This window comes from Acromyrmex echinatior, chromosome 1 (genome assembly GCF_024713525.1).
Source record: "Acromyrmex echinatior isolate Ae372 chromosome 1, ASM2471352v2, whole genome shotgun sequence".
NCBI lineage: Eukaryota > Metazoa > Arthropoda > Insecta > Hymenoptera > Formicidae > Acromyrmex > Acromyrmex echinatior.
In genome coordinates, this window is record NC_141852.1 from 23146034 (window position 1) to 23172861 (window position 26828).

The 26828-nt window shown below is 33.2% G+C and overlaps 2 protein-coding genes across 2 annotated transcripts in view; one reads left to right on the forward strand and one right to left on the reverse strand.

Moving 5' to 3' along the window:
• LOC105152202 (uncharacterized) overlaps positions 1 to 26768 on the reverse strand; it is a 53977-nt gene extending 27209 nt beyond the window's left edge. Inside the window, exons 1-2 of the mRNA XM_011066333.2 lie at positions 22937 to 26768; positions 2892 to 3064 (exon numbers count right to left, since the gene is read on the reverse strand). Coding sequence (XP_011064635.1) covers positions 2892 to 3064; positions 22937 to 23861 — 1098 coding nt within the window. The 5' untranslated portion in view covers positions 23862 to 26768. The remainder of the gene's footprint in view (positions 1 to 2891; positions 3065 to 22936) is intronic.
• Positions 1 to 26828, forward strand: part of Csl4 (exosome component 1 Csl4) — a 266182-nt gene that overhangs the window by 205101 nt on the left and 34253 nt on the right. The gene's annotated exons all lie outside the window — the stretch shown is intronic.

Here is a 26828-nt window from a genome sequence, read left to right on the forward strand (position 1 = left end):
TTTGCCAATCGCTTTTGTGTAGATAGAGCGGACTAAACTGAGTCGAAAAGTTCTCTACCATTTTACAATTTTCGCAATAGTTATTAGCAATAAGATATTAATTATTAAAAATTGTAAAATATTAAAAATAGTAAAAAATTATTCAAGACCAATATTTGACAATTTTTAGTAATTAATATCTTGTTATTGCGAAAATTGCAAAATGGAGGACTTTTCAACTCAGTTTAGTCCTCTATCTACACAAAAGCAATTGGTAAAAATTTCGGGACACCTTGTATATGTATATAATTGGCCGGAAATAATTTATAGTACAAACTTAAATATTAAAAGAATTCTTTTGTACTTCATATCTTAAGCTATTGCGATAGTCACTGCACACAATAGTGAAAATCTGTATGTACGTATATGTAAGGTAAATTAGAAGTTTTCAGTATTGACAATGAATATTAAAGCTATTAATAACAATATTAATGTTTAAAATCAATGTTTTAAAAAATTTTTTAAAATAAAATCTGCATATGTAAATTACAATTTAATTTTCTAAAGATAAACATATATTAAAAAATAAAAATATTAATACAAATAATAATGAAAGATTAAATAACTTTAATATAAAGAACAGCTTGCTATATAGAGATTAGAATTTTAAGTTTTAGTATACAAAAAATAACAAATCGTTATCTTCTAAATTAAGAAATGATAACATTATATTTTAAAATCAGTAAAAAGTAACAACGTTATTTTTACAAAGATCCAACCTATTGGATGGGCATCATATGGCATTACGTGATACATTAAACTAAACAATTAAAAATATTATTATTGGATTATTCATTTTTTATTCTTTTTTAACTGACTAGTAAATATTTAAACTCTAAACAAATGTTTAGAGTCACCATTATTTCAATACAAAACATCGTTGTGGCAAGTATTGCTGTATTTAAAAAGAATCCTTTTTGTCATGGATTATTACTGTATGTGTCATAGAATTTCAGGATATAATCACACATAGCGATGATCCATAAGAAAGTTCCTTTTTTGTTTGATAGATGATTCATATATATAATCTCTAAATGACCATAAATAACCTTAACGAATCCAAACCAAATGAACAAAGAGATTAGAAAACCTATGAACATATTCCAAGACAACAATAGAATCTTTAATGACTTCTAGTCTCATAACGATGCTTGTAGTGCATATAATGTTTTGTATAATGTTTTTAATAAAAACATTTATATTGTGATATATTATGTAGCATAGACTTTCAAGGAATGTCCTAAAGATGTCCATAGATATTCTTAGCACGTCTCTCAGAAAGAGTATGCTATGCAGGGCATCTACCGTCGCATTTTAACATTTGATCTGAAACGCTCTGTAAGTACAAAGTATTTCGTAAAGATCATTATAATGCGTGAGAGCAGAATTTTGAGATTATTTTGAGATGAAAATTCTCTACTAAAACGTCAAGATTATTACCTGTATTCACTCAATTCTTATATTTAAGACTATCTTAAGTACAATCTTAAGGTGCCACGAACCAATCAGAGGGCTATTAGTATCTTAAGACATTACTTAAGACGGTCTTGAAATAAGAGGGGACTATGAATATCAATCTATAATCATTTTTTAGTTGATTATCGCTCTTCTTTGTCAATATCATTAACATAAAGATTATTTAAAAATATTGATATTGTTTTTACTGATATAAAACGCATTGCATAATAACATTTTATATGTAATATTGTTATATCGATATACTGACAAGAGAGATAATAGTTTTCGTCATTCACTATGCCATTTTACTTTAATACTTGTTAGATTTTAGACAATAATTCATTAATTTTATAAGTGCTTATAATTAATTCAAAAAGTGTTAGTCTTTTGATATTAAAGAATTTTCAAAATCAAATCTTAAAATAATCTCAAGAATCTGCCTTTAAGCGTTATTACAATTGTTACGAGACACTCTGTATATGTATATAATTAATCTTATTTATGTCCGTTTCTACCAATGTAGATAAACTTTAATCTCAGTTCAACTTATTTTTTTATTTTTTTCTAATTGTTAGAAGTAGAAAAAGATGAAGAATAAGATTGAATCGAAATTAAAATTAAATTACATAATATATCTTTTTATACATATATAAAAGAAAATTAATTAATATACATATGTATTTACATTAATATGTAATATGTATTAACTATATGTAAATATATATACATATAAAATTAATACATATAATAAAAAATAAATACATTTTTTGTCTTGCGTGTCTATAAAGTGTCAGGAGTATTACATTACAATGATAATATCTTTTTTATAAATCAAGACTGTATCACGCTCGAGCAAAGTGCAAATGAAACGATTATTACTGACTACGAAACAAGCAGAGAAAACAATGAGGATCGCCGCGTCACGCGAATGCATCTTCGAGCGAGACCGTGATTCTTCTCACGCCGCGATTCTTGTAAGAAATATCAATCTTGCTTAACGCGTCACGAGAATGCTAATGTCAAGTCGCCACTGACATTACTTTATTAATTCTGTATATCATTTGCATCGCGTACTACACTCGGAACCTAGAAAACGCTCGTGTATCAGATAATCTTAATGTAATTATCAATCTCAATCAAATGGTTGATTTTATTAATCACAATTCTAAATCTTATTAAATATTTAATGATGTTAACAAGATATTCGATATTACTTGGGGCATCATACTTTCTACATCATGCAAATGACAATAGTAATTATCATTATAATTGGCTCGTTAGAGACCACGATAGGAGCAACTCCGATTGAAGTATTTCTGAGTTTGATTGGAAAAATCATTTGATTCGATATTTATGTGATGAGATCAATATAAAATATTCTTTTTTGAGCTTACCTGAGTTTCGGTCAATGATAACGCTTGCGCCAACTGTTTTCTCTCTGCGCCGACAACGTAGTGATTTTTCTCGAAGGCGTGTTCCAGCTTAAGCAGTTGACTTGGACTGAACGCTGTCCTTATTCTCTTCGGCTTCCTGAAGGGTTGAAGTAAGAAGCCGGGTATGTCGGGACCTGAGACGAACAATTTTAATAAAATTTAAAATTTCAAAATTTCATTTTAGAAAATTTTAAACTTTGTTTCGAGTCATTTAGATCTAATCTAGGATTATTTTAACAAAACTCGGTTATAATAGTGATATCATTTTCGCTGAAAATTAAAAGAAAATGCAATAAAGAAAATAAAGAGAAAAAAAAAGAGAAGAGATTACCGCGAAGTTGATGAGATATCATTAAGAAGGAAGGTAAATGTTGAATCTAAATAATGAATCAGCGATATGAATCGCGCGATGTTGGTAAGAACACGTAATTCACCGACAAATTAAAATGGTAATTTAATTACTCGAGGAGCTGCTGGTATAAAGTTTCAGGCGGTTCGGACGGTTAGCATGAGTGAATAGGGGAACGGAGGTCGCGATTTATTAACGATTAATTAATTGTTAAACGCCAGAACGTCATCCGGCTAGTGTCCGTATATGCCTCGTAGAGGCCTTGCCTTGAAAATAAATAGTCGGCACGCAAGCCACGAATTCGTTCACGAACTGTATAAGGTCGTGCGTGCCAAATGGGAGAAAGAGAAACACCTACTCGTGGAGGCAAAGAGAAGGTATACAAAGTCAGGAACTCTGGACTAGGTAATTGAGTATTCTACCACGAAAGAGCCATGTCGATCAGCCGATAGCCACGTATGCCGGAAGTCACCCGAGATGCTTTAGCGGAAAGCTTGGGACGATAAATCGCCATGTCGCCCGCACAGTTTTCCTACGGCGCGTGACTATACTTCAGGACTGTTATATAGAGTGTTAATCCGATTCCCAGCAATCGATTTTTAAAATAGTTAAAGAGATATCGCAAGGATCGAACTACTAGAAATCGAAAGTTTAACGAGGGGTGTTTGCGCACTCAGAGAAAAAAGTCATGGTGGCAACTATACAAGTTTTATATGTGGCATTAATGTATATAGTTAAATAGATTATTTTATACTTGCAATAGTGAAAATTTTTATATTTTTGCGTGAATTTCGTTGTGAATATAACATCTCAAAAACCTGATTCTTCGATCAAAGAACAATTTCGTGTAGACTTTATCATTTTCACATTTAAATTTTTTGCGAGAATCTTGTGAAACACGATAATGATACAGTGAAAAATTATGCACTGACGCTGTAATTCTACGTAATATAAAACTTGTATAGTTATCCTACATAAGTTACTAGCGGTATGTTTTTTCCTGAAGATATGTAGATTCAAAAAGAATTCGATATGTATATGATTACGCGATAATAATTTTATGCTACACGACGTACGGAAATTTAATGCGAGGCTAAGAATCTGGAAAAGATTCTTGTATAATTCGAAATAAACGTAACAAAGTTTCAAACTTCTTTCTATCCTGCCCCCTGACGATCTCCGACATCAATTAACATTTGCATGCACCTTCCGTGTTATTATTCATTGCGGTTTCTAAATTACAGCGTCAGCGCGCAAAGTGATCTAAATAAGTCACGCGCAGTAGGTTATGTAGCTAGTAACCGGTACAACGTACACGCGACCAGCCGCAACGGTGAATCGTATCATTTGCATTGCGAAAAATTTATCCGTTAGGATCTTCGCGGCTGAAACTGACAAGTTAATAGCTGGATAGAGCGGCGACTGCTATATCCTCTAGCCATCTGTACATTTCCCATATTTTTTTGCTGGCCAGTGGATTCTCAATTGCGGCATTAGAGCTGACAAAGTGATTGAGAAGTAGGTTAAATGCATCGACCGATAGTATTGCAATCGACCGAATAAATCACTACATTTAATGCTGTCGATACGTGAGTACCTGCGATTTTGGGTAATGAGTAGCTATCTTGATATCTGGATAGAGATTTATATCTAACAGAATTAATCCCATTTGCATCAGGAAAGAATTCGTCATACTTATAATCTTTGTAGATGATTTTATAGGCCTTGTCACTCCAAATAGCCTTTCATCACGATAGTAAATTACACTTTTCTCATTTCGAGAAATAAAAGATTCGCACGAAAAAGGATGATTAAATTCCAATTGAATATCTGTTATCTATCGTGTTTTTTTCTTGAATTGGTTGAACGGAAATGGGTATGAAATTTTTAAATAAAATTAATTAAGTGGCATGCCTCTTCAAACATTGGACTTTAAGTATATCATTGTTTTGCTCTACCATTTCTCGTTGTCACTCTTCAAAATCGCGAAACAAACGCTTTAATAAACACATCGCACACATGTACTGCTTAAATAGGACGCGTTTCTACATGCGAACGCATTCTTGCGAATCGCACAACGAAGGTTGATCCTTGATGGGATCAAAGCGCCTCGCGTGAGAATAGACGTGTTAATCAACGCTTTTCCGAGGTGGCGATAACGTAGTCGTTTCCACCTAATCCGTTAATTTGCATTATCCATGTAAATCCTAGCAAATGAATTTGAAGAAATGCTATATTGCAAATGCTTTACTTTGTCTTTTATTTACAGAGTAATGTTGATCTACAATATTTCTACAATATTTCTACAATGACTGTATTTAAAAATAAATTCATAAACTGTTATTATGCATTATTGTATATATTAATAGACATTATAATAGCAGCTTTGTTGATATCTCATGTGCAAATAATTCTGAATTCTTTTTCTCACTTTTTTTATGTCTTGTAGTTATGAAACTATTATTACTAATTACTACAATATTAATTATTATTAGTATATTGATTTTATATATTATAGATTACAGACATTATAGATTTTAAATAAAACAATAACAGTTAAAAGATGTTGAGAGTCAGAGCAGTAACAATTCACAATTCTTATAATAAAAACTTTTTAATAATTGGAAGACACACACACACACACACACACACACACATATATATATAATTATATATAATTATATATATATATATAATTGTCGCAGATGCTAATTAGACGTTTCGGCTCAATTTGAGTTATCTTCACAAACAAAATTGATTAATTATAATATTATTGTATTTACTATAAATTAAGATTGACATATCCATTCTCTTTGCTTCCCGAAGGCATTCAAGATTTTCCAGAATCCCAAATAATTACTACTCATTATTCTGAATACCTTTAGAAAATCCCCGGACGTTCAAGAAAACAAGATGTGAAAAAGAGAGCGTCTGGAGAAAAGAGGACAGATAGCAACCCTATCTATAATACAGATTTTATACATTAAAAATATAATAAAGATAATTTTTTTTAATACATTCTGATTGCAATTTGTTAATCTGACTCATTAAATCTAATAACTTGCAACATATAATGTATTTTTTTTCTATTATTTTTACACAACAGAGGGCGAGTTTAGATAAATGAAAATTATGTCGGGTTACACGAACGGGCGATTCTCTGCAGGTATACAGTGCTAATTACAGCGACGGAATAAAGGATCATTAGCGGCGCACCCGTGCGTGAAGCGATCGCTATTTATGTGGGTAATGAATAGTAATGCGATGACTCTTATACTGCGACTGTACTCGGTCGCGATTTTGAATGCACGACATATGTTGCATACCGCGACTATGGTCCGCAACTATGAGGTAACAATCGTGTTTTGCTAATAATTAATCAGCCAGCAGGACGGCTAAAATTACGCTTAACGACGCGAGAAAACTTTGCAAACAGCTCACAAACGTGATAAATAATTACACGCGCTTTTGTAACTCTCGATCAATAATGGGTAAACGGGAATTACTGAAAATTTATCGTCCAAGAAATTATTGTACCTATCTATACAGGAAACAACCGCCATATTTTAATGTAATTTAATTATACATATTATGTATGCGATTCAATTTCTAGTATTATTTTCGACTCTTAAGATTCTTAAACGAGCTAAAGTAGAAGATTACGATCGCTGGAAGGACCTTATAATATAATCCGAAATGCGATCTTCATGAAGGTGAGCGATGCGCGATCGATTCGCGATCCCTATCGATCTCATGGCGGGATCGCGAATAGGCGCTTCATCGTTAGCAGTTCCCTAGGAACTTCCTAGACATCGCTTGGAGCGACGCGCTTAACTCGTCCATTGCCGTGCAGTGAAGAAGCGGAGAAGAAAGAAGGAGAAGAAGAAGAAGAAGAAGAAGAAGAAGAGGAGGAGGAAACCACGAGGACAACACAGCGCAGTGCGGAGAAACGAAGAGCCGAGTCGGACGGCCTGTAATTACGGGAAGCTTGTGCTGCGGCTTTCGCAGCTGAGACGCCCAGAGCGACTCGAAATTACTCAAAAATAAGACCAAATGGTAAACGTATCAAATTATATCCCCTCCTCCCCCTATGCAACCTGCCAAGCTTCCCTCGGGTTCTCTCTCTTTCTCTCCTCTCACCTTCTCTTTGCCTTTCCTTCATTTCTCTCTGTCTTTCTTTCTCTATCTGTGGTATCGCATTTCGTCGGTAAAAACCGCTGCCGCACGCTCACCACATCGCACTAATGCGTTTTTAATTGTCGCTAAGCGTGCGACGAGATGCACGAAAGCAACGATGGATGGCGCACTGCGAAACAGGTGAAAATGCAAATAAGGGAAGGTGGATGCGCCGGCGTTTGGTGAGTTGGAGTTAATATATCCGGTGAGAAAACGAGCCTCGACTTCCGAAGGAGGCAAAACTCTTTCTTGGTTATTAAAAAACGGTACAAAGGCTGCGATATTAAATATTTGAAAAATGTACAGATACAAATTAAAATAGCGTCAAGGACTGCCAAATATCATCCTCATTGCGAAATCCTAAATCTCTCTTCCTTATCAGAAGTCAAAGGTCCATAAATCGCAGCGAAATTACGGCGTGATAGCACGACATTTTACTGATTGCCCGACTTTATTATTTCTCGCGACTACCGTAATTTCAGTGGCGACCATCGAACTCTTTTTTATACGAGGTAATTTCATCACGTATCTGAAATAATTAACCGTGACGCTATTAATTATTCGAAACCGATCTATTTAATTCCGTTTACCTTCGGATAATTTCAAACTGGCAACCGGCCGTAAATATAGCGAGTCGAGGATTGAGCGGGATGAAGAGTTAATCTCATAACGGGAGGTTAATTGAAAGTTCGGCCAATAGTGTTAGTTCAAGGTGCAGATAACCTTGAATCCTAGAGCCGTGATAAAATTCTTCTTCATTTAATAAATTCCCACGAAAAGATTTCCAAGCGAGTTTATATAAATATAATAAAAACTTATATAAATAGCATTGCGCAACTACACATGTACATAATTTCAATGACAGGCGTGTATGAAACATTTCTCACATTTAATATCCTTATATATAAGTGATTAATCATTAATATAGCAACATGAAAAAAGTACGTCTCTGCCACGTCTACTTCCGTCCATTAGATAATGTCCATTAATTAAGCTTTATATAATAGTTACGACAACGTGTCACCTTAAATATCCTCTTTATAATATAGCATGAGGTCACAACGCGCCGAAGAATCCACGCGCGCAAGTTAATAAAACATTCGATTCGCGTGGTAATTACGAAACGACACCTTCCGATTGCTGAGGCGAAGCTGTTTAACGATTTTTAACTGGCCGCGATCGATCGAACGGGCGGCGACGCCGTTCTTTGATTTCGCTACCGGCAATTTGCGAGCGGAATAGAAATGACGCGAGGAAATCCCATTTCCCCCGCGACAAAAGGGGTGATTGGCACGTCGTAGCCGTAAAGTCCACCTCGGTGCAAGCAGCCGCGACAGGTTTTACGAGAGCGACTATTTAAAGCATAATCGAATTCGTTAATGGCGATTATTAGCGCCGACTCTTGCACGTGTGGAGTTTCGCGAGTCGACAATTCCGAAATTCAGCGTATTGAAAAATTGAAAATCCTTCATTTGGAATCGATACTGAGAGAAAAGTGTCTAACATTTGTAATTATAATTGCATGTGAAAATAATTATGATTAAGAACATTTTTATAATTATTATTACTGTAATGTAAGTAATAATAACTTTATACTTATAATTCTATCAATTATGAAAAAATTATGCTGTAAATCGTAATAACTTCTAGTATTATACAGCAAAATATCAAGATGGATGATAAATAAAACATGTTAGGTATTATGTAATAAACGTAATTACATAATATATACTATAAATTATGCAATAAGTTACATTAATATGTATTTATAGTGTATTTATAGATAATAGAATAATTTTTTATTATTCGCTTATTCTTTACGTGATAATGAAAATATGTAAAAAGAATAATGAAGCAATCACTTTTACAATATAGTTGCATGAATGAATATTTATAAATGAATAAATAATATTGTAATACAGTGTAATACAATGTTGAAGCAGAAATCATTTTTTTTTCTCAATACAAGAGATAATTTGAAATTCCACATCATAAAATATACAGAAAAAAAGAATTTATAAAATTTATTTGTTTACATCGTATTTGCAGATTTATGTGATAGTGTACAAGAACAAATTCATTCTTACGCGTGTATTGTTATTTTGTACAACGGTAAAAATATTTGACGGACCATTTGCATGGTTACCTCCGATAAAGATGCTCATATAGCTATTACACGTTGACAACGTAAATAACCTCCATCTTCGCACACTATTTCACAATCGTCATAGCAAAGAACGATAGTCAAAGAACGATAATCACCGAAATATTTATTATACATACGCGCTGTATCGTAACGTGTCATGCAGCTCTATATTCACGAAGGTTTTTCGTGAACTGTCATGTACTTGCATAAAACGCCTTTAGCACGATATATTATGGACCACGCGATTACGCAGATATCAGCGCGATAATATAAACAGCAACTTGCTCTCTAACCCGCCGTAAAGCGCGTAGGCGCTACCATTTGAAATGTAAATGTAACGTTCATAACTTCCTGGATATCGACGCAGCAATGAGTATAAATGATAATGTATGTATAAATAATGTTATAATTTAAACACATTATCTTCTATCGCAAGTCAACTAAGTTGAGCTTAATGATTAATTATGCAATTACCAATTAAATTAACTGACTTTTCCTTTCTACTATATTTGCTTTATAACTCAATATCACGACTATCTAAACAAAAATAGTTTTTACTTTTCAAAATTAGACTATATTATTAATCATACGTATATAATTGACGCAAGTGCTATTAATAAAATTGTATTTCAGGATAATTTCGAATACGTCTAAAAAGTAAAAAAAGCAATCTTGATAATAAGCACGTAGTAAAAAAACAATCTTGATAATAAGCATGATAATTGATAAATTATAAATAGCTGTTACTTTTTATAGCTGTTATTTTATAATAAGGAGACTATAGTGAATTTATAAAAATAAATATAAAAAAGAAGACTAATAGTTAATTCATGAAATTTGTTTTTTTTTTAATGCATAAAAATTATCTGCGAATTTGTATGATAATCGAGAGACACTTTTAAAAACTATTAAATATATTGTCTAATTAATAATTATAACTGTGCCTCAGAAAAATTTTAGCTATAAATTTTTTTCATAAAAATTATCATCCAGATATTTTGAACATATATTACTGTACACACAGATCATTATGCGTGATGCAACATTTCCAGTTTTGCATTTTTATAAGTTCTTAACTATTATTAAGTACATTCTTTTTGAAATGTGTTAATAAAAATAACAAGTTTCCTTTTTGCAAAGTCATGAGACAGCAGTCATTATTCTTATCTCAAAGAAATTAAATTTAGAATTTCTACTTTTTTTTAAATTTACATACTTTATTTGCAAAATTATGGATGAAATGAGTGAAAACATTTAATCTTTAGAATAATCTTTTTAGAATTCGTCAATATATTTTTCTTTTTTTTTTATTTATAACATATAAATGTAAGGGAAGATTATATCAAGTGCACATTATTTAAATATTTTCCATATTTTCCATTAAGTACTAATTTGAATATAAATAAACATTAAGAATAGTTTGATGTTTCAGATATGCATCTTACGCATGTTTAACTTTTTATCAATAACAAATTGAGTTTTTAAAAATCTTTTTTATAACATACTGTAAGAGTGGTAGTATGATTTAAACAACTAATCGTGTAAAATCATATCTATGAATCCTCAAAATCGTACCTTCTTTGAAAGTACCAAATTTATGAATAAAAATAATTAAAAGAATAAGTTAATTAAGAAAAATAATTCTATTTTTGATCAAAGCAGATCTTAGCACAAATATTTTAGTGTAAATTTATATACATATCCAGTTTTACAAACTGCATGTCGAAACTCTTTTTTATTCTTAAAATGCAATCATAAACAGAACTAGAATCGTAATATCACATATTAAATTGACAAGCAATTTAATAATACTAATAAGCATTTTAGAGATATTAATAATTTTATGCTAATATAAACATTAAATTATTAAAAACTATAAATGATTTATTACAAAAAATTGGAAAAATATTATCTTAAGCGAGATTCGAACCCGGATCTCTCAAATGTCGTGAGGACATATCCTTCCAATTCGACTACTGAGGCTTCGATAATATTTATAGCAATAAGCAGTAAATAGTAAAAAAACATTTTTCAAGAAAACGTGTTTCAAGGAAACGTGTTACAAACAATTAAGTTATAAATAATTCAAATTTAGACCGACAAAAATAAATCAATTAAAAAATATAATTCTATTTTCAATTAAAGTTGATCTTAATGTTTAAATACTTCAGGGTGAATTTATATCCAATTCTGTAAATCAAACTCCGGTTTGATAAATCGATTTAATAAAAATGATGATTAACTAATACCTATTTTTCGTTATTTATCAAAAAATCTTTATAATTCACCATATTTAACAATTAATAAATACTAATAATAAAAAGATAAAGACATTGATATTACACTAACTTGAATTTATTTTTGCAATCGACATTTACATTCATATCAATTATTAGCTTTATTATTGTTAATAATTCAGTCTTGTAATGGCACGATTTTCAAAACTTAATAGATTTTATATAAAAATATGAAAATTCAAAATAAAATTGTTGATTACGTTATGATTACGCTAATATCAGATATACAAATTAATAAAAAATTAACGTCAGTTATACCTGGTTTTTGAAAATATTATTATTAGCACGCACAAAAATGCAACTTGTTAAATTTTTTTTCTTATTACTCATTATTCGTTTATTTCATATTTTCATCATGAACGTTGCTTATATTAAATAATATAAAATATTAATAAGATATGATCTAATCTGTACGATCACAGTACTCATTCAGCAATTCTCCCTTATATATTAAAAAAAAATAAATCAATATCATGTATCTATGTTAATTATCTATATTAATTGACCATATTAATTATTCTAAGCTGTAATTTAAATAATTTAACATCACCAATATAATTCTGCTTATATAATCAGCGATAATCCAAGGTTTAAAACAGTTCGCGCTGAAAAATATTTCAAAAAAAAAGTTATCGGCAATTAGCGTAAAACAAGATTTAGATATCTAAATAAATACTCGAATCTGAACAGATTAAAGCGATTAGCCGGGATTAGAGAATTCCGCTTGGCCGGCCAGCCGGCCAAAAAGTCAGTCGACCCTAGCATTTCGGACGTACGCATAATAACGATAAACAACGTAGGTAAGTGAATGATTACGCTTTAATTACACGGCAACAGAATAAATGTACGGGCGTTCGCCCCAAGCTCGTCTGATACCGGATATCAGCAATTTCTCGCGCGATCGACTGACGCGGAAAATCGCGAGGCGCGCACGATTAACGACATGGTGCACGGCCGTCGAGCCGATTGTTGACAATAGTATTACATTTCCGCAAGGAGATCTAACCGTTGGTTAAGAATCGTTAGTAGAAATGGCAATTACGTCCGCGAGAAATCGCAGGATCGAGAGAGTCGCAGAAATCTGTTATTATTTAACGCTCAGACATACTCGGGCTATCTTGTCGTTTACATTAGTCCACGTTCGTGATAACGCTCAATTAAGCCCCGCGGTGTTGCAAATGAAAATGATCCATCGTTTCACAAACGAGTTAGAGATTTACTTCTTTGCGCTACGGAATATCGTTACCTCCATATCGCGCAACTCTACCTACTTTCAATAAAAATGCGCGACGATGTATATGTCATTATATCATAACTGTAAACATTTTTTATTTATTAATCCTCCATCGACAATATGTTTAAAAACACAATCAATTTTTTTATTGTGAATTTTAATAGATAAATTTAAGTCTGTAAAAAATAAGTAAAATCCAACTTTTATGATAATAAAAACTTCATTACTAAAACACAAATGTGTAAGAAATTTTTACAGGTTCGGAACAATATAAACAGCTGCATTAAAATTCGAAGATCCAAGTTGCAGGTTAAAGATTCTATAACAGACTCTATAACTGATCACGAACAATTATGTATATTAAAGCAAGAGCGGAAAAGAGTATATTGTCTCTTTTTATCTATGTTATTTCATTTTAATTCATATTCTTACTCATTCTGACTTATTAAAATTGACAAAAACGACGGACCAATCAAAAGTCATCTCGTGGTCAGACTCTGTTATATAGATCTCTATTGCGGACGAAGAATGAAAATTTCACATTGCCAATGGAAGATTAATCATAAAAGAAAAAGAATTATATTAATAATTTATCGGATTTTAAAAATATTGTATTAATGTACCAAACGAAATTTCCACACAAATACACATATCGTTAAAAGTTCTCTAGGTAATTTCAATTGCACAAAAAATTCATTAAACAAGATTTATTCTTTCGTGCTGAAATAATTCGCATTATACCGATACTACGAGGCCACGAACACTGATAGCCGAGGGGAATATGCAATCACCGTCGTCGACCTCCGCCAATATATTTGCGTATACACTCTCATTAAAAGATATGCAATTGGTAGCTCGATCACCTGCGCATTCATAATCGCATTCCCGCATGAAAAATCGACGACGAAGCGTTGATGTATACATTATCATGTGAGAATATTCAAATGCAGAGCGTGTCCGGTATGGCTAACTAAAAATAACACCGTTTAAAATACTCTCGTTCCAAACAACTAAAAATTGATTACAGACATTGATTACAAACATTGATTATTAATATGATTGATCGACGTTGTTCCGATTGACAAAACAAATAATCATACGACAAGTGTCATTGCCAAAAGTTGTACGGTTCGATACAGTTTCTCGATAATCGAATAATAGTGTCCTTTCTAAGAAAAAGTTGAACCTTAACGAATCCTTCACACAAAGAAAAATGTGAAAGGAAAATATATGAAAAAGGGAATAAAGGTATGCCATTATAGTCTATCGGATTTTCTATAGCGATTCACAAGGATAACTAGCATTTATAATATTGATTAAGTCGTTGCCTTGTTGAGTTTTTTGGCAACGAGGCGGATGCTTTGTATATTATGCGCTTCACGGATACGAAAAGTCATTTATGTCAAAGTTTATTTATTTTTTTCCGACGGAAAAAAAGCATTTTAAAACCAAATCAATCGAGGTTAATAGATTCGAATGAATTCTGATCAATAAACTTAAAAGGAATACAATTTCAAAATAATTTTACAATATAAAATTATCGCATAACGTAACAAAAAAGGTTTATTATCAATTTCAAAGATAATATGCATAATGCTTTATAGACATGTTACCTATTATATGCAGAAAATAAATCTTATATAATTTTACAATATAAACATGATATACAGTGTTTTTCTGTGTATTGAGAACGTGATAATCAATTCATTTTCTCAAGATAATATCTAAATGTCATAATCTCAATTTATTTGCTTTTCAAGATATAAAGAAAAAAATCATATAAATCAAACGATCACATTTTTGTCAAGTGTCGAATACTTATGGGATACAGTAATATTTTCCGAGATATTTTATACTTATATACACTTTATTCTTATTATCTTTTTATATCTTTTTCAATGTAGATATGAAACGTTAATTTCCATATTTATCATATTTACCAATGTTACGAGTGCAAACTTGCATTTTAGTATTTATATAAAATATATTATACACGCGAATTGAATGAGACGTTCACCTGAATTTTTTCATCATACTCACTCAATTACCGTTTCTCAGTGTATTAATGCCACATATATATATATATATATATATATATCATTTCAATTATCCGCATTTGCATGGAAACTAAATTGCACAACACTGTTAGCCATAATGACAGATCCAGATACACACGCATCGATCCTTTCCGCGAACGTTTCGCTACCACAAGAGCAACTTTTTTCTCTTGCAGCATATTATAAGCATAACCACAGTCCCGTCTTTCGTGTCTCTCGTAGAAAAAAAAAAAACAAAAAAAAGAACGCAAGCTACTTAATAAGCCTCGGAGAGATCAATCTCGGGAATAGTTGCATCGGGAATGGTTTCTCTCCCGCTAATATGAACTTTCTGCAAGCGTTATATCGGCGCGAGTGTGGCAACCAGCGCGAGATGTTACACGCAAATCCATGTGTATTCACAATCGCGTCTTTCCCGAGCCTGTGGATCTTCATTACAGGCAATTAGAGCCGCGCCGCAGTGGTCAGCCGTTCATTCAAGCGGGATAGTCATTAAGACGTCCCGCAAGTCGAATTTTCAAAAGCGAACACGGGAAAACACGTCGAACGTAATTTGCCGTCAGTGGTGATTATCGGCGAAAGGATGAAAATGCCATCAAAATAACGCGAAAAAGCAAATGGTAAAAAGCGAAGGGAAAAAATGGAAAGAGACTGGTAGACTTTTCTCATACGAAGAACGAGGAATCGCTTCCTTCGACCGTCATTAGGATACGACATGCGCAATGCAAATCCCACTTGCAAAATTTTTTCCTAACCAATGTTTAGCGCTAAACACTATCAAGTGGGATTTGCAATCGCGTTACCGACTCTAAACGCGCCGTTAAATATAGTATTGTTTTCGCATCGCTGGCGATTAGATACCTTTCAAGGATGAGAAGTTGCCTGTTATCTGGAAAATCTCAGATGTAATTGCAACGGTAATACCTGTCGGCGTCAATAGCGGAATGTTCTCTACCGTATTTAGCGATTGATTGGGTAAACGGAGATTGAAAATGAACTGCGAATTAACTGAAATTACATGTTACATCAGATAAAAAATTGTTACTCTTTGAGCATTTATGAGAAACATTGTTTTTCTCGGTATAAAAGACTTCGATATAAAAGACTTCGGTTATTTTATGAGTACAGATTTAAAATAAAGCTAATTTCAATTTGTTACTTTTTTCATTTTGTCACAGATTTAAAATAAAGCTAATTTCAATTTGTCACTGTTTTTCATTGTATCGTGTCCGAATCACAATTTTATTCCTCAATGCAAAAAAGTCCAATTTTGCAATCGCTTATGATATAGATTGATTGAAATGCGATAGATTGTAAAATACTTTATTTTTAAGATTATAAAACACAACCGGTCGATCACCGAAATGTAGCAATATTCAAATGTATCATATGCAGTTCACTAAGGTAAGTCCGAAGTCACAAATCACAAGAAAAATGTTTTAAAAAACAAAATTTAAAAATCTTCATTGCTTATACAAAAGTTTTTCTGCGTTTCTTAAACATTCGTCTCAAACATTATATATCTACTATTCGACATGGGCACATTCTTTTGCCACATTTTTTTCATATCGTATCTCATGGTTCAGCCTTCCTAACAATGACTGATCCGAGATCTTTACAACAACTGCTCTATTTTTGACCGCATTTTAAGCCTGTGCTCCGAAATCACAGTCTCGTATGTCATTACAAGGGTCTAAGGGGATTCATACTATTGACCTGTGTGAATTAATTCCTATGCTAATGTCTAAGTTACAATATTATAAATTCAATGTTATAAATATTTTATTGTTGTTTTTAATATAAAATTATATTAATTATAAAATTATATTAATTATTATATTTTAATATAAAATTATATTTATTCGTCATGAACGGAAAATAAAACTATTAATTATACGTTTACGTCGATGGACAGAAAATCTCTTAAGCACGATTCATGATTTTGTTTCCATATTCAATGCGTAAAATAAAAGTTACTTTCTAACAGCCAAGATTTTAATTCACGATATCAGTTTTAAAAATCAATGTAGAAGCGAGCGATGAAAAAACGCTGAGGGGCAATTAATCGTTGCGGTAATGTCCGTCAACGTAGAGTGGCTGGGCAGGAGATTCAGCGAAGAGGAAGTTCTCTTTGCACCATTAAAAGCTTTTAAAGATGTTGGCAGGCAGGGCGAAATAGGCTAGAGAAAATAATCAAAGACTCGCTTATATCGAGACGGTTGCGCGCTCGAGATCGAACGTATATTCGTACACGAGCACCCGTGTATTCGGACGTACGAGTGTGCTATAAAATAGCGGGGAGAGGGAGGATCTCTCGCTCTTCTCAACGGTAATTACCGATACCGACTAATTGCTAGATAAGCGGCTGCCCCTTCTACGTGACTGGACCTCCGATCGGCTACATCGCGATGCGTCTCGGTATTCTTGTTGCATCGAAACCCGATCGCCGCGCGAGACCTCGCGCAATTTCTAATATGTAGAAGATATATTTATTACGGCAATATCGTACGTAATACTGTCTTGAGTATTATCGGGTCAACGCTTCAGCATAAATAATCGCTACAAACAGAAAAAGTCGATTGGGAAATATCTTAATTGATATCTGAAAGAACTTCGTTTAAAGTTTCCAAAAGCGTAGACTTTATATAGCAGAATTTCTCGACGAGAGTTTTGAAAAAAAAAAAAGAAAACTAATTTACGCTGCATTTATTCAGTTAATTTGATTTAAAAGTAGACAAAATTATTATACTGGTTATATTAAACCAAAATAATGATTATAGTCATCATTATTCATTAAATGTATAATATGTTTCTCTCTCTCTCTCTCTCTCTCTCTCTCTCTCCCCCTCTTTCTCTTTATTCTCTTTATTTATACATATTCAACTGCATATATATTATATATAATTTTTGTACTTTATAATTTTCATTATCCTGAAACATTTTTCTTATTTTCAAAGAACTTATTCTAGAGCGCTCAATAAATGATACATTCTTTTTTTCTCTTTTCTTCGCATTTTTAACTCTATTCTACGCTCTCGTGATAATCGACTCTTTATAATTGTTTAGTACTCAATTTTTTTTAACTCATCCGACGCTGCTAAGTGAGAGTTTTAGCAGAGTTGCCATATCCCGAGTTATCTTTGGCTTTTACCATTTTCTTTCTGCTGAATCACTCTCAACAAATTCACAATCCTTTCGCTGTCCTTTCTTCTTGTAATACTATCCCATTTGGCAATCTAAGGATCAATTTCTTGTCGTTACTTTCTAATTTTATTGTTGACCTATTATTATTGCCACTTAACTCTCTGTTGTTATGTGACAATAGAAATGATTATTAAATAATTTTTTGTTCCTAAGACCTTTACGATTTCTAATTCAAGCCTTTGACTGGAAGTTTTTAGATGCATCTTTGTATTCTTCTAAATTCTTCTCGCTATTTGACAATATATTGATTTTTTCGCCTTCATTTTTTTCAAAATGTTTCTTTAAGTATCCAAATATAATTTGTAAAGAAAAAATTAATGGATTTGACTAGAATAAATCAGGATGTCCTTTCATTCATTCTATAGTATTCTTAATAGAATGCTTGCCCACGTCTGGTAAACACTTATATATTTCCGTTTCACCCATATATTTCACAATACCATGTATTCGGATACATATGTGAAAGGAAAGATCTATTGTTTCTATTTTTTGTTCAGTAAAATGATAATTCTTTGTACGTACCATTTCTTATGATCATTTTCGAATCATACTTCAAATTTCACTTATCGAATTTCATTTAAGAAATGTAAGATTATTTTTATCATTAAATTCTCACTTTTGCACCTATTTACTATTATCTTAAGAAAAAAAGAGAAATTTAAAAAAGAAATGTGCGAAATGAGAGTTAATATGGCATTGATTGGGAGCTTTTCTTCGAAGAAACTAGTTTCCTTTCCGCAGATATATTTCTTAACCGACTGGCACGCCCCGTATACGTGCCGATTGCGGTAAATTTATGATAATCGTCTTCTCTATTTGCCAGGAACGCTCCATCTTCTTTGAACTTGTCTGCCTCTTGTGGCGAAACACATAAGTAACACTAAACGAGGCCTGTGTTGTCTGATTGCCGGCCGGTCTATTAAGTAGATTATAAGAAGTTTGCAAAATAGACTATTTCACTGTTTAAATTTCGAAAAAGATTCAACAAAAACTGCCTCGGAGTAAATGGTATTGGAGTAAATAAATTCCTTTCCAGAGCAAGAGAGAGAGAATGAAACAAACTCTAATAATTGCAAATAATTTGCAAATGACATTGAAATATATACTTCCTTTAAAATTCAGAACTAATAACTCATAATTGATTGACGGAAAAAAAACGATTTTATTAAAAAAATTTTATAATTTAAGTAAATATAACAATACTAAATACACAGTATATCTTTTTTAAGACCATAAAATGTGAATATACAACAAATCAGAAAAAAAAGTTTCTAAATGGTCAAGCTGGATTTTTAGTGCTTAAATAATTCAATGTGAATTTATGTACTACATATCTAATCCAAAAATATAATAAATCTGAAAATAATTTTGTTACACAATACAATCAAAATAATTATAGAAAACTCAAGTATGATGAGCAATACTGCAAAAAATTTAGATATTCTAACAATCAGCTTGACTGTTCTAAAAATTTTGTTAATAGTTTAACAAATTTATTTTCAGATCTATAACTAGCTAAAGTTTTATACTTTAACAAAACTGTTCTTATATGTGTTTACTTTAAAATAAGAATTCAGTAATCAATTCTTAAATATTTGTATCGGAAATAGTTGACTAATTTATTATCTGCAATAAATATTGTTTAATATTTGATAATTGAATATTTATCAAATAGATATAATACCGACCATCTATTATTGTTCTTCTAGAGAACCTTTATTGAGATTCAAACTGATATCCCGGTAGTATCATGAACATTAAATAACTCTTCGTGGTACCTCAGATTCAATAATAGATATTAGACGGCAATTGTTATCTCGGCTTATCGGTAACCGATAAGCGACATCATCTATCATAAAGTTGTGTATGCGTACTTCAGCATCACGCGAACGAGCCGCGGGGAGCCGAACGGGAGAGAAAGAATTCTCGGATGAGACGATATTTCTTCTGTTTCCCATTAATAGTACGAACGGCGATAGGTACGTAATTGGTGCTTATATCAACTCGAGAAAATAAATTAATTAGGACGCAGGGAAAACTATGACACTTGTTTTGCCTAGCGTGGCGTGGTGCGTGATAAGGAACGCCATACCGAGAACAACAACATTACAAAATCTTAATTACGAAATACTTGCGTAACGCAGCGATGCGCGAACGGTATAATTAACTAAATTATATGTACAGGGATAATTATCAATATTGCAAACGGAATGCGCAACCACAATCTCTCGATTATAATCTCTTAATTGAGTTTCATTTGATTTTGTCAGTTGAACGGTATATTTACATATTTTCATTTGCTACATAATGACATAAATAAAAAATTTTTTAGTTATTTGCAAAAAAAAACAGAAAAAAAAGAATAAACTTTAAAAGAGTACACTTTCATTCCTCTGTAAGCAGTTGTTATATCAAAATTACATTTCGTAATCAATATTACAAAATTTTAATAATTCAAAATATTGAAATTTATTTTTTCTGACAAACTTTGTTTTCCAAAACTGAGTTGTGCCGCTATTTATGTAACAAATAAGCGATATGAAAATATTGAATAGCCAATAATATTAGAAAAATCACCTATCAAACAAAAGATTAGGATTCAATTTCCGAATTTACTACCCCGCACAAATAATTTTAATGAACCTTCTATAATAAGCTGTTACCTAAGTTTAAATTAAGAGCCGTAAGAAATTGACCAATCAAAGTCGATTATTCTTCTCACATTCGATTGTGACTAGTCAAATTCTTACAACTTAACTATAAAACCTAAAGCTTAAATAACAGCTTAATGTAGAATACGTATAAGAATATTAAATATAGAATATCATAACAGTGCGAAACTATTCCACTGAGAAAAACAAAGTTTACAAAATATGACCTTAACCTTAAAATAATTAATTAGAGATACACAAATACTGTGTCGTATTTTGCAATACAGAAGCTGCCAAACAACAGCAATAAATAATTTTAAAAATAAGCTCAGATTTCTAAAATAGGAGAAAGGCTTACAATTCCTTCCCATAAAAATTGTGATAAAACCAATTTGAAAGTTTCGATTTGTGCCAAAGCATTGTTGATGATATAATTGTTGTTGATTGAAATTGATGACTTTTCAAACTAATTATAGCGCATAATCAGGCATAATTCGATAACATTCGAAAAAAATATGTGTTTTATTGTCCTTTGACATTGTTGAATTGACATGAGGTCTGTTTTTTATTTCTGTTCTAGAATGCATTAGAACTTCCTTTTCGCTTTTGCAAAAAATATCAAACATATATCTATTCCATTTTAACTTCCAAAAATATGTGCTAGTTCAATTACAGAAAACAAACCTAATATGAAACTTTCAGAATGGTCTCCGAGATAAATAGCCTTTTCTTATAAATATTATTATACACATTCTGTTTACGCGTCGATCTCGCATGATTTGTGATAAGTAATGTGAATGATAGTTTATCTATCTTGAACGGCTTTCACGTAGATAAATTACTACGCTATAAACTTGATGTGAATATAATTATGCCCATAGAGTCTCTCTCATTGTCGAAACCTTCAAACACAAATTTAAAATATGTGTCTAACGTGATAAAACATAATCAGTAAACCAAGGTCAAGTGAGTTTTCTAAATCATTTGGCTTTTGAATGATCTTATCTTCCAAATATAAACATTTATCAGCATTCTTTTTTATATTAAACTTTTTTAAATTAATTATAATAAATATTTTCATTCGAATAACATTTGGCTTCTGCTAACGTCAACGCATATAAATTCTAGTTACATGTGAATCATTCGTAGAGTAAATTTAATTAAACATATCGCTTTCTTAAAAAATGACACAATTCAAAAACATAAATTTCTCAGAAAAGGAGAAACATTATTTTCCAACTTTAGACAGAACATTATTGGCGAATCATATAATATCGGTGAAAAGAATATATTCTTAACATGTCACTTTTGTAATTTCCATCCCACAACCCTTAAAAAACCATTCTTTTAAGTTGCGACATTTTTAACGATTTTTTACGAAGTTAAGTTAATTCTTTTGACGAATATTTACATGACTCATTTTCATGATACAATGTGAATAATGTAATATAATCCGAATATCACATTTTTTTTAATTGTGTCATTGAAGTAAGTAGAATAAGTCACATCTTTCCGTAGTATTTTTAAATTGCATAAATTTATCGTATAATATCTGTTAAATTTCAGGTATTAAAGGTTGTTAAAGGCCACTGTAGAAAAAAAAACAAATTACTGAATTATTTCTTGACTGCACATATACAGCCTTGGTCAAAAGTATTAGGCACTTATAGTTTTTTGTTCATCTGGAATTTTTTCACTTGCATTATCTACTGGTATTACAGGTAATACCAGGCACTGGTATATTACACATAAGTTTAAAGAATCCTTGAAACAAAAGCCAATGCCATAAATTAATTTTTGCCCTGAAACTTAAATAATTAATAAAGTGCCATATTTTTGGCCAAAGCTTTACAATAGCAATTTTTATATTAAAGAGAAAGTATAAAACATACCTCCAGGAAATCTGTGTGGAAAAATTCTACCATGCCTTGAGAGTAACCAAGGATATAAGGGGTAGCTGTCTCTAGGCGCTTGATGAGGGTGAGGGGGCGGATGTGGCCCACCGGGAGTCCCGCCGTGTGGATAAGGCCCATGTGGCGGTCCATGGGGTGTCGCGCCGTGATGCGCTTGAAGCGCCACCGCGATATTCGCCGCCTGAAAGTGCTGGGCCGCAGCCAAATTGGCAGCTAAAGCCAATTGCTGCGTGTGGTATTCATTCTGGCCAGTCTGCGGTCCCGCAGGACTGTGGCTGGCGGGTAGTCCATATAAAGACTTGAGCTGTTCCGCGGCCATAACCGCGGCCGTCGCGGCGCTAGGTGGTGGCGCGAGGTAGTTCGGACTGGGCCTGACCACCCCTGGGGGTGGTTGGGGATGCGACCCGACCGGTGAATCCCCGTGTGGTATCCTGTGCGGCGGGCTAGGACTGTTGTTGGGCGTGGAGCCGCCGCTGTGGCTGTGAACAGTTGTTCGACCAAAGTCTAGATGTGTTGCTGACAGATTGTGATGATGCGGAATACCGTGATGATTGGTACTATGAAGATGAAGATGACCCCCGCCGCCGCCGCTACCAACACCGGTGGCGTGTGACGGTGTCCGTCGTGAGTTCGGGTATGATTCTACAGAGGAACTTCTAGAAACGGGTCGATCGGAGCCTTCGGAATGAGCACCGGGTGATCTCGTGGCGACCCGGCGCGATCGCGGCGAGGACGAGCCCTCGACTATCTCCATTGGACTGCCATCGATTTCGACTCGCTCCAGACGATCCAGACGATCCGCTTCGCGGCCTCCTTGCCCGCCGCCGACGATCGAGTCGATGCTAAAGCCGATTTTCGGCTTAGATGGCACCGGGACGATTGGCGTCGGCGCGAGCGGCATCATCGTACGATTATCGTACGCTTCCCAGGTGGACAACCCACTTTGACAGGACCAACGGATCTGTGAATGCTGAATCGTCGGGATTAAGTTCGCCGCAGCATCGCGGCTGCCTCCAAGCCGCCTTCCTCGAATCAATCAAACGATCTGCAATAACAAAGAACTTCTGGACTTTTGATAAACACTGTTAAATTATCACTGGAACATTCCGGTCCCCACCAGAAGATTTCACTTCTTCAAAGTCTATATCTCTTCACACAGTTCCTAAAATATCTTCGATCTCTCAATTGTTTCTTTCTTAGAATTAAGTTTTTTATTATTTACATCAATTTTTTCTCAATCTGCAAATGATCATCGATGTCCGTTATTCCGTTAAATCGACACCAGTTGTCTCGGCAGTCACTCAGCGACGGACAATCAAGTCCCAGCCTCTTGTTCACGCATCACTAACATATGACAGATACATACTCGTCGTCTCGCCGGTGTCGCCAAATATCGACACGAACCCACCAACGTAACTCAACTGATGTAATCCCGTCGTAATCACGAACGTCGTCGCACTGGCTGGAGTCTCACGACACTCACTCGTATGTCACGTTCGACACTCTCCATCGACCTGCTCGCGACACGGACTGGAATCTCGACGAGAAACGGGGAGAGGAAGGACGCCTTGAATACAACTTAAAAGCGGGCACACGTCGCGCTGCGTCCTGTGAAATTCAGCTCTCGGTTACGAGAGCTAATACCGAGCGCTAGCTCTGACGGATGTTCCTGGCACGAGCGCTTGCTAGTGTTTGAGCAAATTACAGGCTAAACGAGGCGCTTGCCCCACCGTAGTGGGGGACCATGGTCCGGTAGAGCAACCCAACCAGCCGACACCCCACTAGTACTTCCACCGCCAGAGCGGTTCCACCGTCTACGGCGTCAACATCAAGTGGAGCTCCAAGTGGGGGTTCGAAAAGGGCGTTGCTCGATATTACGAAGGCGTATACTCGCGTCTGATTGGCGAATTTGCCGCGACACGGAGAACAGAGTTGGATGTGAATACGACCGTGGCTACCAGAGTTCCAGCAAGGTACGTAGAAGCTGCAGTGGGGCGACGCATTAGTCCGCGATGGGCGTTAAACCAACGTTTTTGTCGTGCGATGAAAATGAGTCGTTTAATTAATACGTCTGGCTCTCGCTCTCGCTTCCACCCATGTTTCTCCGTTTCTCTCCTACCGCCCCCGTCCCGCCCCCTTCCCCATTCTCCACCTCGTCCATTCCACCCCGCAGGAGAAACGAGGAGAGGAACTGTTCGTTCGTTTGTGGATTGTACGGCTTCGCTTACTTCTTCGGCTTTCCTTTCTAGTCTATTCTAGAGAGTAATAAAATCCTGCCGGAGACACGGGTTTCGAATAAAAAGGTGTGAAAAGGTCAAAACAGTTTGTAACAATGCTCAGAAAATCACGTTGAAACAGAGTATCTTTTTCTTTATATAATTACCGTCTTTATATTCTTTGTATGACGCAGTCTTTTCAATGAAAGATATTTTATATGAAAATAAAGATTTAAACCGAGAAATAATTTTGTACTATTGTGAAATAATTTTGTACCATTATAATAATTATACTGTATACAAAGTGATCTTAAATGAAAAATAATGGAATAGAGTCAATATAGTTGATTGCAAATTTAATGATGGATTCTAATATTATAGTAGATTATACTCGTACTTGGGCATTTCTATTCATAAGACAAGTGAAGATGAGTTTAACTATAAAACTATGATTTTTTCTTTTCGTTGTCGACACGAAAGGACTGTAGAAAAAGAATTAATAATAAAAAATATAAATGAAGAATAAAAATGGACAAAATATCAGAAAAATAAAAGTCCGTATTAACACATCATTTTTATCGATAAATGCATACATTTAACGATATAATTTACATTACTTTAAAATCCGAAGCGCCACTACGATCTGAGTATTGAGATGTTGAACTAATATATATATTTTCAAACAAATGAATTAATTTCAGAAATGATAATTACGTGCCGATATGGTTGTCGACATTAAACGCAATTGATCTGAAATATTAATAATCCCCCCAAATTTTCCAAATTAATCTTAAAAAACTGTAATAAACTTATTGCGAAAAATATATAATATACGATATAATTTACGTTATTATATAATTTATATACTATAGAATCTCATAAATAAATGCGCTCATTTATCAATAAAATCGAGATGTAAATATATCAAAAATTGAGACGTACTTAACATAAGTCTAAGCTCAGATATTTATACATAAAGTATTCTCGTATTTTCTGCATATTTTCCATGATTAAAAAACGGAAAAGATGGGTATGTTTTAAAGCAATGGAAAAATCAGAATAATCTCAAACATTAAGAAAAAAAAAGAATAATAAAAAAAGAAAATCAATTTAAAATCACATAGAAAAATCACATGTTGTGTATTAAAATCACATGTTTTTCTCTAATTCAATGACAAATGTTATTTGTTACAGCTGATTTAGAACTTATTGATCGACTATCTTATACAATAATACCTAATACCCTACATACGTCTCTTAAGTTTTTTAAAACATTTCACTACAATGTCAAATTCCAGCAATTATCATGGTACTGTTAATTTTTCATGCTTTATTAAGAGATTCTTAAGATATTTGGAGAATATATAGAGTCGTCCTCTATCGATTTTCAAAAATACTAAATACTGTAGAGATCTTGAGTATACCATTTCTCGCATGATGCATCATTTATCCTTGTTGTTCACCAAATGTTAAACAAGGACAAATGATGCATTATGCACATCATTTGTAAAATTTATGAAACGCATCCTTTGGAGAGTTTGTGAAAGTTATCTTGGCTGGCTTATCCAAGTTGGCTTAGAAATATAATAAATATATATAATGATACAAGAATAATAGATGACACATGTCCATCTATTTTTCTTTCTTTTGTAAAA